Raw genomic sequence first — 13,189 nt, forward strand, 5'->3', positions numbered from 1 at the left:
GAAGATTCTCATGTGAGGCTAGGGATGTAAAAAGTGGAAATTTTGAACATGAAAGCGGGGGGGGGAATGATTTTTAATCCTCTCTGCAAGATTCCTAGCATAGTTACTTTTTCCATTCCTTACTGAAGTTATTGATCTAAAGTATATTTTACTAATAGACATTTAGGAATGCTTGAAGTCATATTCTGTTGCTGAACATTTGGCTAGAGTCGCCATACCATAATACGTGAAGCAAATGTGCATTCTTGGCAGTTGGGGTTTTGTTCCCTCTGTTTCTGGACTTGTTCTGGTTAGATGCTGTAGCAGTCAATGAATGGAGTTCTCAAACCCACATGCGAGAGAAGCCTGGCACTGCCACCACATGTGATGGAACAATGTGTTGGTTATCCCACCTATGTTTCTTTTTAAAAAGAAACTTTGAGGCTTGGGTCTCTGGAACTTACTGCCTCAGTACTTAAAAAGTTCCCAATTAGACTTTACCATTAGGGAATGCTGCCTTGGCTAGAAAACTGCCACCAGAATAGGTCCTCTGTACCTATAAGATACTCACTACCCTGATTACTATGGTGTAGACATGGGATTGACACCACTACTACAGACAACCTTTCAAAACAAACAAACAAAAATTAATATGTTCATTAGGAGGAATTATTTGCCAAAGGGAATAAAACGTCAGTCTTCAAATAATAGGTTGAGATTGCTTAAAAGTTCTTAAATAAAATATGCTTCGTTACCACTCCTAATAGGTAGGAGAGTCTTCCCAAGTCAAATAAGTTCTCAATAGCTTTTCTTCCAACCAGATTTCCCTAAACTCCACCCCAACCAATTCCTCACAAACAGGAACAGATGCAGTACACTAGCCTTCCTCTGCCTCTCTTCCTGCTGCTTCTGGCATCTAGGATGATTCAAATGTTTCAGGGACTACTTGCCGAAGTTCCCACTGGTCAGACATAAAATGGGAACCTAAAATGTGTTATGTATAACTTAGTTCATTCATAAAATTATCATGTTTGGTGTATTAAATTTAAAAGTATATTTTATTTAGACAACTTACAAATTTACTGAGTTTGTCATTCAAATCAAACGCAATCTTATGAGCAAAGTTATACAGTTTTATGTTTCTAAAGTAACAAAAGGAGCAATCAGTAGGATAGTGACCTCAGTGATCAGAAGCCCCTGAACTTGGCGGCGTCCGATCGTTCAGCGCAGGCCAGGAGGAGCTACAGAGGTGATCTTTACCTCCCTGTCCTCCCACCCTACAGATTTCACTAAATGGGCTTTTTAGCCTGTCTAGCCAGGGTACTTTGGAGGGGGAGGGAAGGAGGCTGGAGGAGGCTCAGGATAAATTGTAGTGGCTTTAGAACTGTAAAGCGTGCTAAAAATGAAATATTGTAAACAAAATTTGATTCCCCCCCCCAGTCTTTGTTTTCTCCTGAATTTCCCCCTCCCCAGCAAAAAACATTGTCAGTCTCCCCGCCGCCCCAGCTGCAAAAGTTCTGGAAATTTCTAACTGCAGTGGTTCTGCCGGCAAAAACGCTGCACTGGATCAGAAGCCTTTTATGGATGGAGGGCACTATTGCATCTGCAGGAGGCAAATTCTGGATCCAACCCTGTGTCTTTATTTCCTTGTACTTTGACTATGTGACTTTCCACACATTCCCCACCCCCCTGCCCCGCCTTTGCTTAATAAAATTCTTGTGAAGCTAGTTTATTTTTTCTTCTTCTTTATAGCCAATCCACTTCTTGAAGCATTTGGAAACGCGAAGACTGTTCGTAACAACAATAGTAGTCGCTTTGGAAAATTTGTAGAAATCCATTTCAATGAAAAGGTATCAGTACTTTTTTGTGTACGGTAGGTATGTAGGAATTTATTTGTTCTTTTTGTAATTTGACATGAGAAATCCCTGCCTGTTCAGTGAAGCTTTGTACTTTCTATCTACCCTTCTCTGTATATCACTTTGTAGTTCAAGGGTTTTTTTGTGGCACGATTTGGCCATACTACTTCCACATTTGGATAGTCATTATTTTGCATTTATAGGTAGCTGCAAGTACATATATGTACACCAGTCACCTCAAAGCCAAAGTGCTGTTCTAGGAATGGTTGTAGACATTAATTGACCATGAGTTGTTCTTTCAAACTTGTTAGAATTCAGTTCCATATTAAAAAAATTATAATATTAATTGCAAGCTGAGAAAGCAAATATATACGCATTATCATCTAGTACAAATGACCCATATTTATCTTATGCCACAACAGATTGATACAAGGTAACCCATAGAGTTGATTCAAAATTAAGTGGGGGGAGGGACTAGTGTGATACAGTCCTTTCACTGGATTATAGAAGCTCAGAATAGTATCTGTCTAGACTGGAAACAGTCTCCTTGATATTTGAAAATCTTACATGCAGGCAAATTCTGACCTGGTGTACTTTCAAACAAGCAATTAATCCACCTCCCTTCATTCTGTGGTGGTTCAGGGCTACGAGAAAACTTTGCTGCATCCAGAAGAGTACATTTGCTTTGCCTTTTACAGAGTAGTGATCATATATCATCTTTGCCTCAACCAAAATATTAGGCAGTCACATTTTGAGCACTGAAAAGTTTGCAATAACATTTCCTCATTTTAAAATGGGGAAGAAAAAAATGAATTCACATGGTTATATCATTAGCACAAATATTTCTTTTTCAAATACAGTTATTTACCTCTGGCAGGTGATGATGCTACATATAATAAGGACAAAAAATGATAAATCCCATGTTACAAATGCAACTCAGCCATGATGATAATGGTTGAATTAATAGATGATCAGCTCTGTGGCACAATCCTATGCATGTTTACTCGAAAGTAAGCCTCACTGAGTTCAGTAGAGCTTACTCCCTAGTAAGTCTTCCTCAACCTGGTGTCATCCAGATATGTTAGACTACATTTCCCAGAATCTTCCAGCCAGCATAGTTGGAGGGCACCAGATTGGGGAAGGCTGCCTTAGTAAGTATGTTTAGGACTGCAGCCTTTCCTCCTGTCAGGGAGACAGCAATATGCAGGTGTCAACAGTTTTTAGCCATGCTGCAATTCTTACTCTACAAATTTAAAACTTGATGCATTTCAAATTTTTGTAAAATTGTGTTTGAGAAACTATTCCATAGCAATGCTTACTTGAACCTCTTTAATCTTTTTTATGCTTTGTCTGATTTGTAATGAAGAAACCATACTGAGCAAAACATCCACGTCATCATATCCTTAAATGTAAAGTTTCCTTCCTTAAAAAAGCAACTTTGGTGTTCTTCCTAGAATTCAGTGGTTGGTGGATTTGTGTCACATTATCTGCTGGAGAAATCTAGGATCTGCGTTCAAGGCAAAGAAGAAAGGAATTACCATATCTTCTACAGACTGTGTGCTGGAGCCCCTGAAGAAATAAGAGAAAAATTGTATTTAAGTTCGCCAGATAATTTTAGGGTAAGTTGATATCTCTTCCTCCCCACTCTTCTTCCAAAATACTAGGGATGGGCGAAAGTCCCTTACCTGTTCTCGAAGCTTGCTTTGTGGTGGGGGAGAGGCGCTTCTGTTCTCCCCCCAAAGTTCAGGCGAGGGGGGGGAGGCGCCGCGCCTCGCCCGGCTGAAATTCAGGCCGGGGGGGAGGCGCCCCATCCCTCGCCGGCGAAATTCAGGCCGGGTAGAAGCGCCCTGTCTACCCGGCTGCGAAAAAAAAAGTAAAAAAACAAACAAGCACACACACCCATGATAGGCTACGTAACGATTTACGTAGCCTATCACGGCTAGATTTCCAAAGTCAGCCGTGATAGGCTACGTAAATCGTCACGTAGCCTATCATGGGTGACTTTGAAAAAAAACAAACAAAAAGCGCGTACGCAAATGGCGGCTCCCATGGGGACCGCCATTTGCGTTCCTTATTTTGGCACGTCTAGTCTACGTAAAGATTTATGTAGACTACGGCAAAAGTAAGGGTAACGCAAATAGCGTTCCCTTATTTTCGCCGTAGTCTACGTAAATGTTTACGTAGACTAGACGTGCCAAAACAAGGAACGCAAATGGCGGCGCCCATGGGCCACCGCCATTTGCGTACGCGCTTTTTTTTTTTTCCAAAGTCACCCGTGATAGGCTACGTGACGATTTACATAGCCTATCACGGCTGACTTTGGAAATCTAGCCGTGATAGGCTATGTAAATCGTTACGTGTGTGTGTGGTTTTTTTTACCGCCCTTTTTTTTTTTGCAATGGCGGCGGCGGCAGCCGGTCGGGAGACCGGCCGCCGCCCCCGCCGAAACGCCGCTGGGACCCGCCGCCGAGAGGGACATTCGGCCACCGTAAGTCCCATCCCGGGGGGGGGGTGGGGGGCCGGCGGAGAATTTCCCCACCAATTTCGGGGGGCCGAATGCGTTGGCATTCGGACTCCCGAAGATTCGGGGAGAAATTCTCCGCCATCCCTACAAAATACTTACAATGGGCTGGTTCCAGACTTGATCATACTTAGAGCAGAGCCACTGAAATCAATGGGATTTAAGTCAGTCATGGCTAAATTAGGTCCCATTGACTTCAGTGGATTTACTCTAAGTATGACTAAGTCTGCATCCAACCCTGTGAAGTTATGTTGAAACATGCACTAAACCTTGATTTTGAGCTGGCGTGGTTGAAGCTTCTTGTTGTATTTCTGTATCTTCCTATAATGTAGTTTTATTGATTAGATCTTTTCATGCAAATAAGCATTTTATATTATATGTTAGTGCCTCTCTATATGATACTGGCTGGTGGTTTGCAGTCTAATACATAATGATAAAACCACACTAAATCTGAGACATTCAAAAACTAAGCTCTGTACCCCCAAATAGAATCCAGATTAGGAGGTCTTATTTATTTATTATTGGTTGGTTAGGCTGAGAAATGGTGACTGGCCCAAAGTCACCAGTAAGCATCATAGATGAGTGGTCGCTTGAGCTTACGTCTTCCCACTGCAAGACCAAGACACTAGCTGTTTCATCATGCTAGTTCACTAGATAAAGAAATACTTGGCCAAGTAAAATTTTGGTACTGAACAGGGTTTTTTTGGACAACAAACCTCTTCTATGTTTTTTGTATTTAATTGTACACTCTGTCTCCTTTTGTGTTACAACAGTATTTAAATCGCGGCTGCACTCGATACTTTGCTACCAAAGAAACAGATAAGCAAATTTTACAGAACCGCAAAAGTCCTGAGGTATGATAACAACTTCATATGTTTTGCCTTCCTAATCAGATGTCCTGCTTTGCAAATAGGCAACAATTGCAGATGCTATTGTTGCTGTATCTAAACGCTGACTTAAATGGTACTTTTTGTTCTTTGCATGCAAGCTGATCCCTGTTTGGGTCGGGGAACTGAATCCCAGCACTACTTCTCCAGACTAATGATCTGTTAGTGAGGTGGATGGGCACAGATCCTCACGTGCAGCTGGAACGCATATCCGCTGCTGTGCGTAAGGACATTTCACCAGGGGCTCACAGTCTGAGCTGTGCTGCTTCTTTGCAAACTGAACTTGACATGTTTCTATGGGTTAGTCTGGGAAGAACTGTTCTAGTCTATGAGCTCAAATTGTAGCCAGAATCATGGCATCCATGTGTTTTAGAAAAATACTTTAATTGAAAACCCCATTGGATTATTACCTGATTTTAATAATGTACAGAAATAAGCACATGGTAAATATTTTTCTAATGCTGGTCTCAATAAAATTAAACAAGCAAAAAAGCAAACTTCAGTATGGGTATGACATAGGACTAAGGCAGCTATCTTCAATCTAATGCGCTCCAGTTGTGTTGGATGGCAACTCCCATAATTCCTGGGAATTATGAGAGTTGCATTCCAACACATCTGGAGGGGACCAGGTTGGGGAAGGCTGGATTTAGGTGTTAATCCCTGTCTTTCACACCCACCCAAGTCCATTGTGAGACTGAACACCTTCATATGGTGATACATTGCCACTGGGACTTGTGCAATTGTGGAAACCTGAAAATGTGTAGGGATGGAGGAATCTGTCGATTTAGGTTTCTCTCACTTCCTAATTTTTCCAGTCGTTCATCACAAACTTTGCCAATTTCTGCAGAAATTTCATTTAAAAATTGTGTATGTTTTTTCCTAATACATACATTCTTGTATGCATTTTTGCCTAGTTAGACACATTTTTGGCAAGCAATTTTCCTAATATAATGCATTTCTGAACTTTATTTTCCGTAATATGCACATTTTTGTACACGTTGTTTGATTGTAGAACTCAGTTGCAAAATTCAGAGAAGTGTGATTATGAAGGATAACTGCGTTTTGGTTCACATGGTGCTTTGAAATTAGGTAAAATGTGTGACATTAGGTAAATTCATCTTAAAATGTGACCTGGAAGAATTTCTCCCCCATCCCTAAAAATGAACTGCTGCTGTGGTGCTACTGATCACAGTCGCTATGCATGTAGCCTCAATGCCATTTCACTCAAATGGCCCCTCCATGCGAATGCATCCCAGTGGCCGTTGCAGCAGCAGCCCATCCCTCTGCATTCTCTCTCACGTGGAAGCCATCGATTCCTAGCTGGTCCTGGGAGAGTGGGAACAATCCCTTGCCACTGCAAATTTGGTGGACCTGTTTGTCGTTCCAACATGACATCCTCTCACATGGCAGTCCAGCATCGGGCTTGTGCCGTTGCTGCTGGTACAGTGTGCCTAAGTGTGGGCCCTGTAAATAGCTATTCTTAATTTCTCTCTGTACCTTGCAAAGTGCTCTGGGGATGTAGGAATGGTCTAGAAATGCCTCCGCAAAGTGTACTGCAGGAGGATATTTAGTTTGTGCAGGGGTGCACTGGCACCTTCAAAAGTATTCTTCAGTTTCTCTGTTGGCAATTAGGAACCAAACTGCTGCTGTTGCAATGTCCAGCAATGGCGCTCTGTCCCACGGATCTATTGAAAACATCACTCAGTGCCCTAGAGATGTATCTTTAAATAAGCGCGGTAAAGAATGCACCCGTCTGTGAAAATATGTTCATGCGAGGGTGGGTATGGCTGGAAACGCTTTCTAACAGAGGTGGGGAACCTGTGGCACTCCAGAAGTTGCTGGACTACAATTCCCTGACTGCAAATCCCTGACTGCTGGCTATGTTGGTTGGGAGTTATGGAAATTGTAGTTCAGCAGCATCTGGAGGGCCGCAGGTTCCCAAACCCTGCTTTATAACCATGGGCTCATTCATGTGACTATCCTGAATCCATGGCAACAGGAGTGGTTCTTAAAGGCACCTCTGCCCATGGGCTGAGCCAGGCTGTGAAAGCCCATGAACTGAACCCAGACTTCTTACATCTGCTGGATAAGTGTGAAAAGCTGCCTGGGTCTCAGTTTGGTGGGTGGCAGCATGTGTCTATCACACAAGAGACTCAGCCCCTGATAGTGCAGGTGAAGTTTGTGAGCTGACCGAGAGCTGTGGGCTGAAGCCCTGCATTTATGCACAGGGCACAGGGATGTTCTTGAAGTTTCACCTGTCTGTGAGGCTGTTTTCAGAGGTAGGTCCATGCTCAGAAAGAAATATAAGGGTGCAAACACCTAGGAGGATGACCTTGGTATGGATCTAGGAATGGGTTTCCAAGGATGTCACCTTGTCCTTCCTAACCAGAGATTATGCCTTCTATATCATCAACCTATTCCGTTGTAGAGATCATTGTCTTTGTTTTTTCAACTTTGAACCTAGTTGAACATGTTTAATAATAATAAGAGTAATCAATTAATGCTCATACTATTTTTGTCCTTTTCCTGTCAGGAAGATGAGGTGATCACTTTGTATAATTTGAAATTTTAATTTCATTAAATTGTTCTGTGATGTGATATTTTTTCAGATGCATGTTAGCTCTTCTATTCTTAGATTATTAGAATGGTGTTTTCCCTTTTTTGGGATTAAACTGAGTAGACTGAGACAAATTGCATCTTCTCTTTGGTCTCATACTGAACTCTGAAGATTAACAATTATTTTGTGCATGCCTGCGCCCGCCTGCATGTAGTAGCCTGCTCTTTAGTTAAAACCTTTAGAACTTTGAATTGGTAGTGGTGTGTGGTGTTTGAACTCAAACAGCTGAATAACAAAAACTGTGTATGTATAAAATACTGCCTGGTGAATTTTTATGCATTGTACAGGTAAAGGGAGCACCAGGTTATACACTTCCATATTTTTTATTATTATTATGACTACAACTATTATTATTATTATTATTATTATTATTTTATTTTCATTTCTATACCACCCCATAGCCAAAGCTCTCTAGGCAATTCACAACAATTCAAATACAAGAATAGCATTACACAATAATACAACATTATGATAAAAACATAGTCTATTTTTTAACATATAAAATGTAAAACAACTTAAATAGCTAAAAACAATATCAGTAAATAGTTTTTAACAGTCCTGTTCAAAACAGACATACATGTCCCATCATACGTCATTAAATTCCTGAGAGAAGAGGGCAGTCTTAACCTGGCACCAAAGTGTTGGTGCCAGGTGGGGGCCACCACTGAGAAGGCCCTCTCCCTTGTTGCTATCTTCCGAGCCTCTCCTTCAAGGTGGCACTTGGAGTAAGGCTTCAGATGTTGATCACTGTATCTGGTTACATTCAGGTCAGGAGAGGTGCTCCATCAGATATTGTGGTCCCAAGCCATGTAAGGCTTTATAGGTTAGAACCAGCACCTTGAATCAAGCTTGGAAACATACACACAGCCAATGCAAGCAGGCCAGAATTGGTCTTATATGCTCAGACCTTCTGATCCCAGTTATTAATCTGGCTGCTGCATTTTGCACAAGCTGCAGTTTCAAGGGAACTCCACATAGGGAACAGTCTTCAAGGGCACTCTCCACATAGAGTGCATTGCAGTAATCTAACTTGGAGATTACCAGAGCATAGATTACTGAGGCCAGGTTATCCCTGACCAGAGAGGGGGTAGCTGGGTCACCAACCAAAGCTGGTAGAAGGCACTCCGTGCCACTGAGGCCTCAGTAATCTAGCCTGATCAGGCTCAGTAATCAGCCTGAGCCTCAAGTGACAGAGATGGCTCCAAGCAAACCTCCAAACTTCAAACCTGCTCCTTCAGTGGGAGAGCAACCCCTTCCAGAACAGGTTGAGCACCCTCCATCTGGTCAGGAGAACCACGCACTAACAGCATCTCAGTCTTGTCTGGATTGAGCTTCAGTTTACTAGCCCTAATCTAGACCACTGTCACAGCCGCACACTGATCTAGCACATCCACAGCCTTGCTGGGTGAGGATGAAAAGGAGAAATAGAGCTGCTGGTCATCAACATACTGAAAACAGTGCACTCCAAAACTCTGGATGACCCCACTCAGTGTTTCAAGTAGATGTGAAATAGTATGGGGGACAAAATGACCCCTGAGGAACTCCTTGTTGGAGAATCCATGGGGCTGAGCAGTATTCCCCAAGCACTACCTTCTGGAGCCGGCCAATGCAGTACCCCCGACTCCCAGCCAAGACAGTCCGGAAGGATACCATGGTTGATGGTATTGCAAGCTGCTAAGAGATCAAGGAGTATCAACAGGGTCACACTCTCCCTGTCTCTCTCCTGACATAGGTCATCATACAGGGAGACCAAGGCTGTTTCTGTGCCAAAACCTGGCCTGAACCTTGACTGAAATAGATCCAGATAATTGGTCTCATCCAAGAGTGCTTGGAGCTGGTTGGCCACTACCCGCTCAAGGACTTTTCCCAGGAAAGGAACTTTTGCCAGTGGCCTAAATTGTTTAGATCTTTGTGGTCCAGAGAGGATTCCTTCAGGAGTGGTGTCACCACTGCCTCTTTCAGGCAGGCTGGGACCACTCCATCTCACAAGGAGGCATTAATTATTCTCTGTCCCAGCCAGCTGATACCTCCTTACTGGCTTTTATAAGCCAAGAAGGGCAAGGATCCACTACAGAAGTGGTTGCACGAACCTGTCCATGCACCTTGTCCACATCCTCAAGCTGTACCAACTGAAACTCATCCAAGAAAATGACCAGACTGTGTACTGGACACATCACTTGATTGATGTGCTGTAACACTGGAGTCTAAGTCCCGGTGGATACAAGAGATTTTATCCTGAAACTGCCTAGCAAGTGGATTGCAGCAGGCCTCAGACTGGTCCACAGTGTCCTTAGGGCCAGCGTGTAATAGACCCTGGATGACTCTAAAAAGCTCCACTGGGCGGTATATGGAAGATTGAATAGACGCAGTGAAATGTTTTTTCCTTGCTGCTCTCACTACCTCTGAATATACCTGACCATAGGCACATACCAGAGTTCGACTGCATCCACTAGGAGTTTTTCTCCATCTGCACTCAAGCCGTCTCCTGTTTTGTTTTATTGCTCTCAGCTCTGGGGTATATACCATGGAGCCGTATGAGTCCTACTACAGAGAGGGCACTCAGGAGCAATCGTGTCAACCGCCTGCGTCATTTCTGCATTCCACAGATTGATAGGGATGGCGGAGAATTCCACCACGGACTCCATTCTTTAGAATCCGTCCCCTCGGAATCCGTGGCAGAACGGACCACCCACTGACGCCACCCCATGAAGTTTCCCCGGAACAGATCCTACCTGCCACCAGCCGGGTCTGGTCTGTCCGCTGCCGTCTGCTGCCGGTCTGCGGAAGCAAATGGCGTCCGGCGTAGCGGATGCCATTTGCGTCCCTTCTCTTTGCCATGATAGGCTACGTAAATCTTTACGTAGCCTATCACGGCAAAGAGAAGGGACGCAAATGGCATAGCGCAGGGGTCCCCAACCCCTGGGCCGTGGACCGGTACCTGTCCGTGGCCTGTTAGGAACCGGGCTGTAGGGGTGTGCAAAACCCCCTTACCTTGGGTCCGTGGGGGTCCGCGGGGGGAGGCGACCCTCCCCCCCCCGGAATCCTCGCCGGTGCTGGCCGGCTCCGCTCCGCGGCAAGTCCTCAGAGCTGCCGGCCGGCTCCGGCCGCTAATGGCCTTCCAGCCACTAGGATGCAAATGTTGTCCACGTAGCGGATGCCATTTGCATCCCTGTTGTTCAAGTAATAGGCTACCTAAATCTTTACGTACCCTATTACTGCAAAGAACAGGGACGTGGACGCCATTTGCGTCCCAGTGGCCAGAAGTCCGCCAGTAAAACCATCCCCCTCCGGTCCGTGGAAAAATTGTCTTCCACGAAACTGGTCCCTGGTGCCAAAAAGGTTGGGGACCGCTGTCATATAGGACGCTATTTGTGTCCCTGCTCTTTGCTGTGATAGGCTACGTAAAGATTTACATAGCCTATCACAGCAAAGAGCAGGGACTCAAATGGCGTCTGCTATGCTGGACGCCATTTGCGTCCACAGACTGGCAGCGGATGGAAGTCTGGCTGCGGATGGACCCGGCCGGCGGCTCCACAGACATGCTGCGGAGCGGAGCTGGCCAGGGAGGATTCTGGGGGGAGGGACGGATCGCTTCTCCCCCCTCCTGCGGACCCCCCAGCGGACTGGTGAGTGGGTTTCGTACACCCCTACAGATTGACCAGGGCACAGCTGTATTTGCCAGTACCAGTGTTTTCTGCTAAATTTTACGATTCATTCACGATCTGCATACATCACTGTGAGTACTGTGACGTGTCTTTCCTGTGTCACGTGAACAAGAAACGTTGATACTAGGCTAAACCAAATGCTCACAAGCAAACATTTTTGGTGCAAAAGCAATGCTTTAATAGGGCCAAAATCTGGAAGGGCCAAAAGTCTGTGGCAGAGCACATGCTTTGCATGCAGAAAGTCTCTGCCAGCCTCTCCAGGCAGTGATAAAAAGGACTTTGCTAGTCACTGTAGACAAGGAGTGTACAACGCTTTTGGCCCCAAGGTCCACATCCAGTAGTGGACAGAGGCTGCACATGTCCATGCACATGCCCCCCCCAATACACAGTGTAGACAATATTGACCTAGATGGACCAATCAGTAAAAGGCAGCTTTCTATGTTTCTGTCTATTCTTTATGCACCTCCTTGATTACTGCATAAATGGCAGCCCTTCGAACACTTTCTTTTGTTTAATCTGGGGCTGCTTTGCCCTGGCTATGGAGTCCCAAGCAGTTCTGGGTTATGTAGCCAGTGTGGTGGTGATGTCACAATGTCATGAAGCCAATTTGGAGTGAGTCTCCCAGAACATTTTTTTTTTTGGAAAGAGAGGGTACTTCTCACGAGAAGTGAAAATATTTGCAACCCCATCATTTTGACTTTGCCCTAGTTAATGCTACTTCCACACATCCTTCCATTAGACTTATTTTGAATAATTCTGCCCCCCACACTCCTTTCTCCACATTTGTCATAGTCCTCCACATTATTCAGGTCTTCTTGTTTCTTCCGCATTGCTAGGGCAGCATCCAATGGGCTCTTTTGTGTGTGGCCAGCACTGCCAGTTCTGGTCCGCGTGTAGCCCCTACCTCATGCAGCCGCAATGTAGTGGTTCTTGGGGGCAAGCCCCCAAATGAGTGGAAACGCTCATTTCTGGAAGGGGAGGTCATGCCCCCAGAAGCACTACCTCCCTGCCACAAGCAGTAGGGGCCACATGCAGACCCCGACCAGTGGGACTAGGCATGTGCAGACCGTGACCGGCGGTGCAGGCCACGTGTGCCAGGCCCCTGTTGGGTCCTGCCCTTGGAGTCTATGTCTGGAACACAAACCCTGAAATTTTAGAGGTGCTGTGTTTTTCAGGCTTGGTTCTTTGAACACTTTTTTTGTTTGCTTTGGCCATATGTTCACAAATAGAAATCTTCGTTCAAGTCATTATGAGATTGCTTATATTGTTGTTGTTTTTAGTACATGAAGTCAGGCTCTCTTAAGGATCCTTTGCTAGATGACCACGGAGACTTCAACAGAATGTGCACTGCAATGAAGAAGATTGGCTTAGATGATGGAGAGAAGCTGGATCTCTTCCGAGTGGTGGCTGGTGTCCTACACCTTGGAAACATTAATTTTGAAGAAGCTGGCAGTACATCTGGTTAGATCTGTTACCGCTAATATCCTTTTGAGTAGCCGTAGAGCAATGTTACTGTTTCAGAGAAAAGTTACTGTGTTTCAGTGAAGGAACATACAGTAGCTGAAAGAAGGAACTGCTGCTGCGGAATCTGGATTTTTTTTTAAGACTCTGTTTTCTAGAAAGGATTGAAATAAGTGTTTGAAAGTTTTGAAAATTAAAAAGAA

The 13,189-nt window shown here is 44.5% G+C and overlaps 1 protein-coding gene across 3 annotated transcripts in view; it reads left to right on the plus strand.

The window, feature by feature from the left end:
- MYO6 (myosin VI) overlaps window positions 1-13,189 on the plus strand; it is a 158,085-nt gene that overhangs the window by 64,971 nt on the left and 79,925 nt on the right. For all 3 annotated transcript variants that reach the window (XM_084826946.1, XM_084826944.1, XM_084826945.1), the window contains exons 8-11: window positions 1,732-1,829; window positions 3,290-3,454; window positions 5,130-5,210; window positions 12,806-12,986. In XM_084826946.1, the coding sequence (XP_084683072.1) occupies window positions 1,732-1,829; window positions 3,290-3,454; window positions 5,130-5,210; window positions 12,806-12,986 (525 nt within the window). The remainder of the gene's footprint in view (window positions 1-1,731; window positions 1,830-3,289; window positions 3,455-5,129; window positions 5,211-12,805; window positions 12,987-13,189) is intronic.

This window comes from Heloderma suspectum, chromosome 1 (genome assembly GCF_057233095.1).
Source record: "Heloderma suspectum isolate Gila_16-S chromosome 1, 16-S_ref, whole genome shotgun sequence".
NCBI classification, from domain to species: domain Eukaryota; kingdom Metazoa; phylum Chordata; class Lepidosauria; order Squamata; family Helodermatidae; genus Heloderma; species Heloderma suspectum.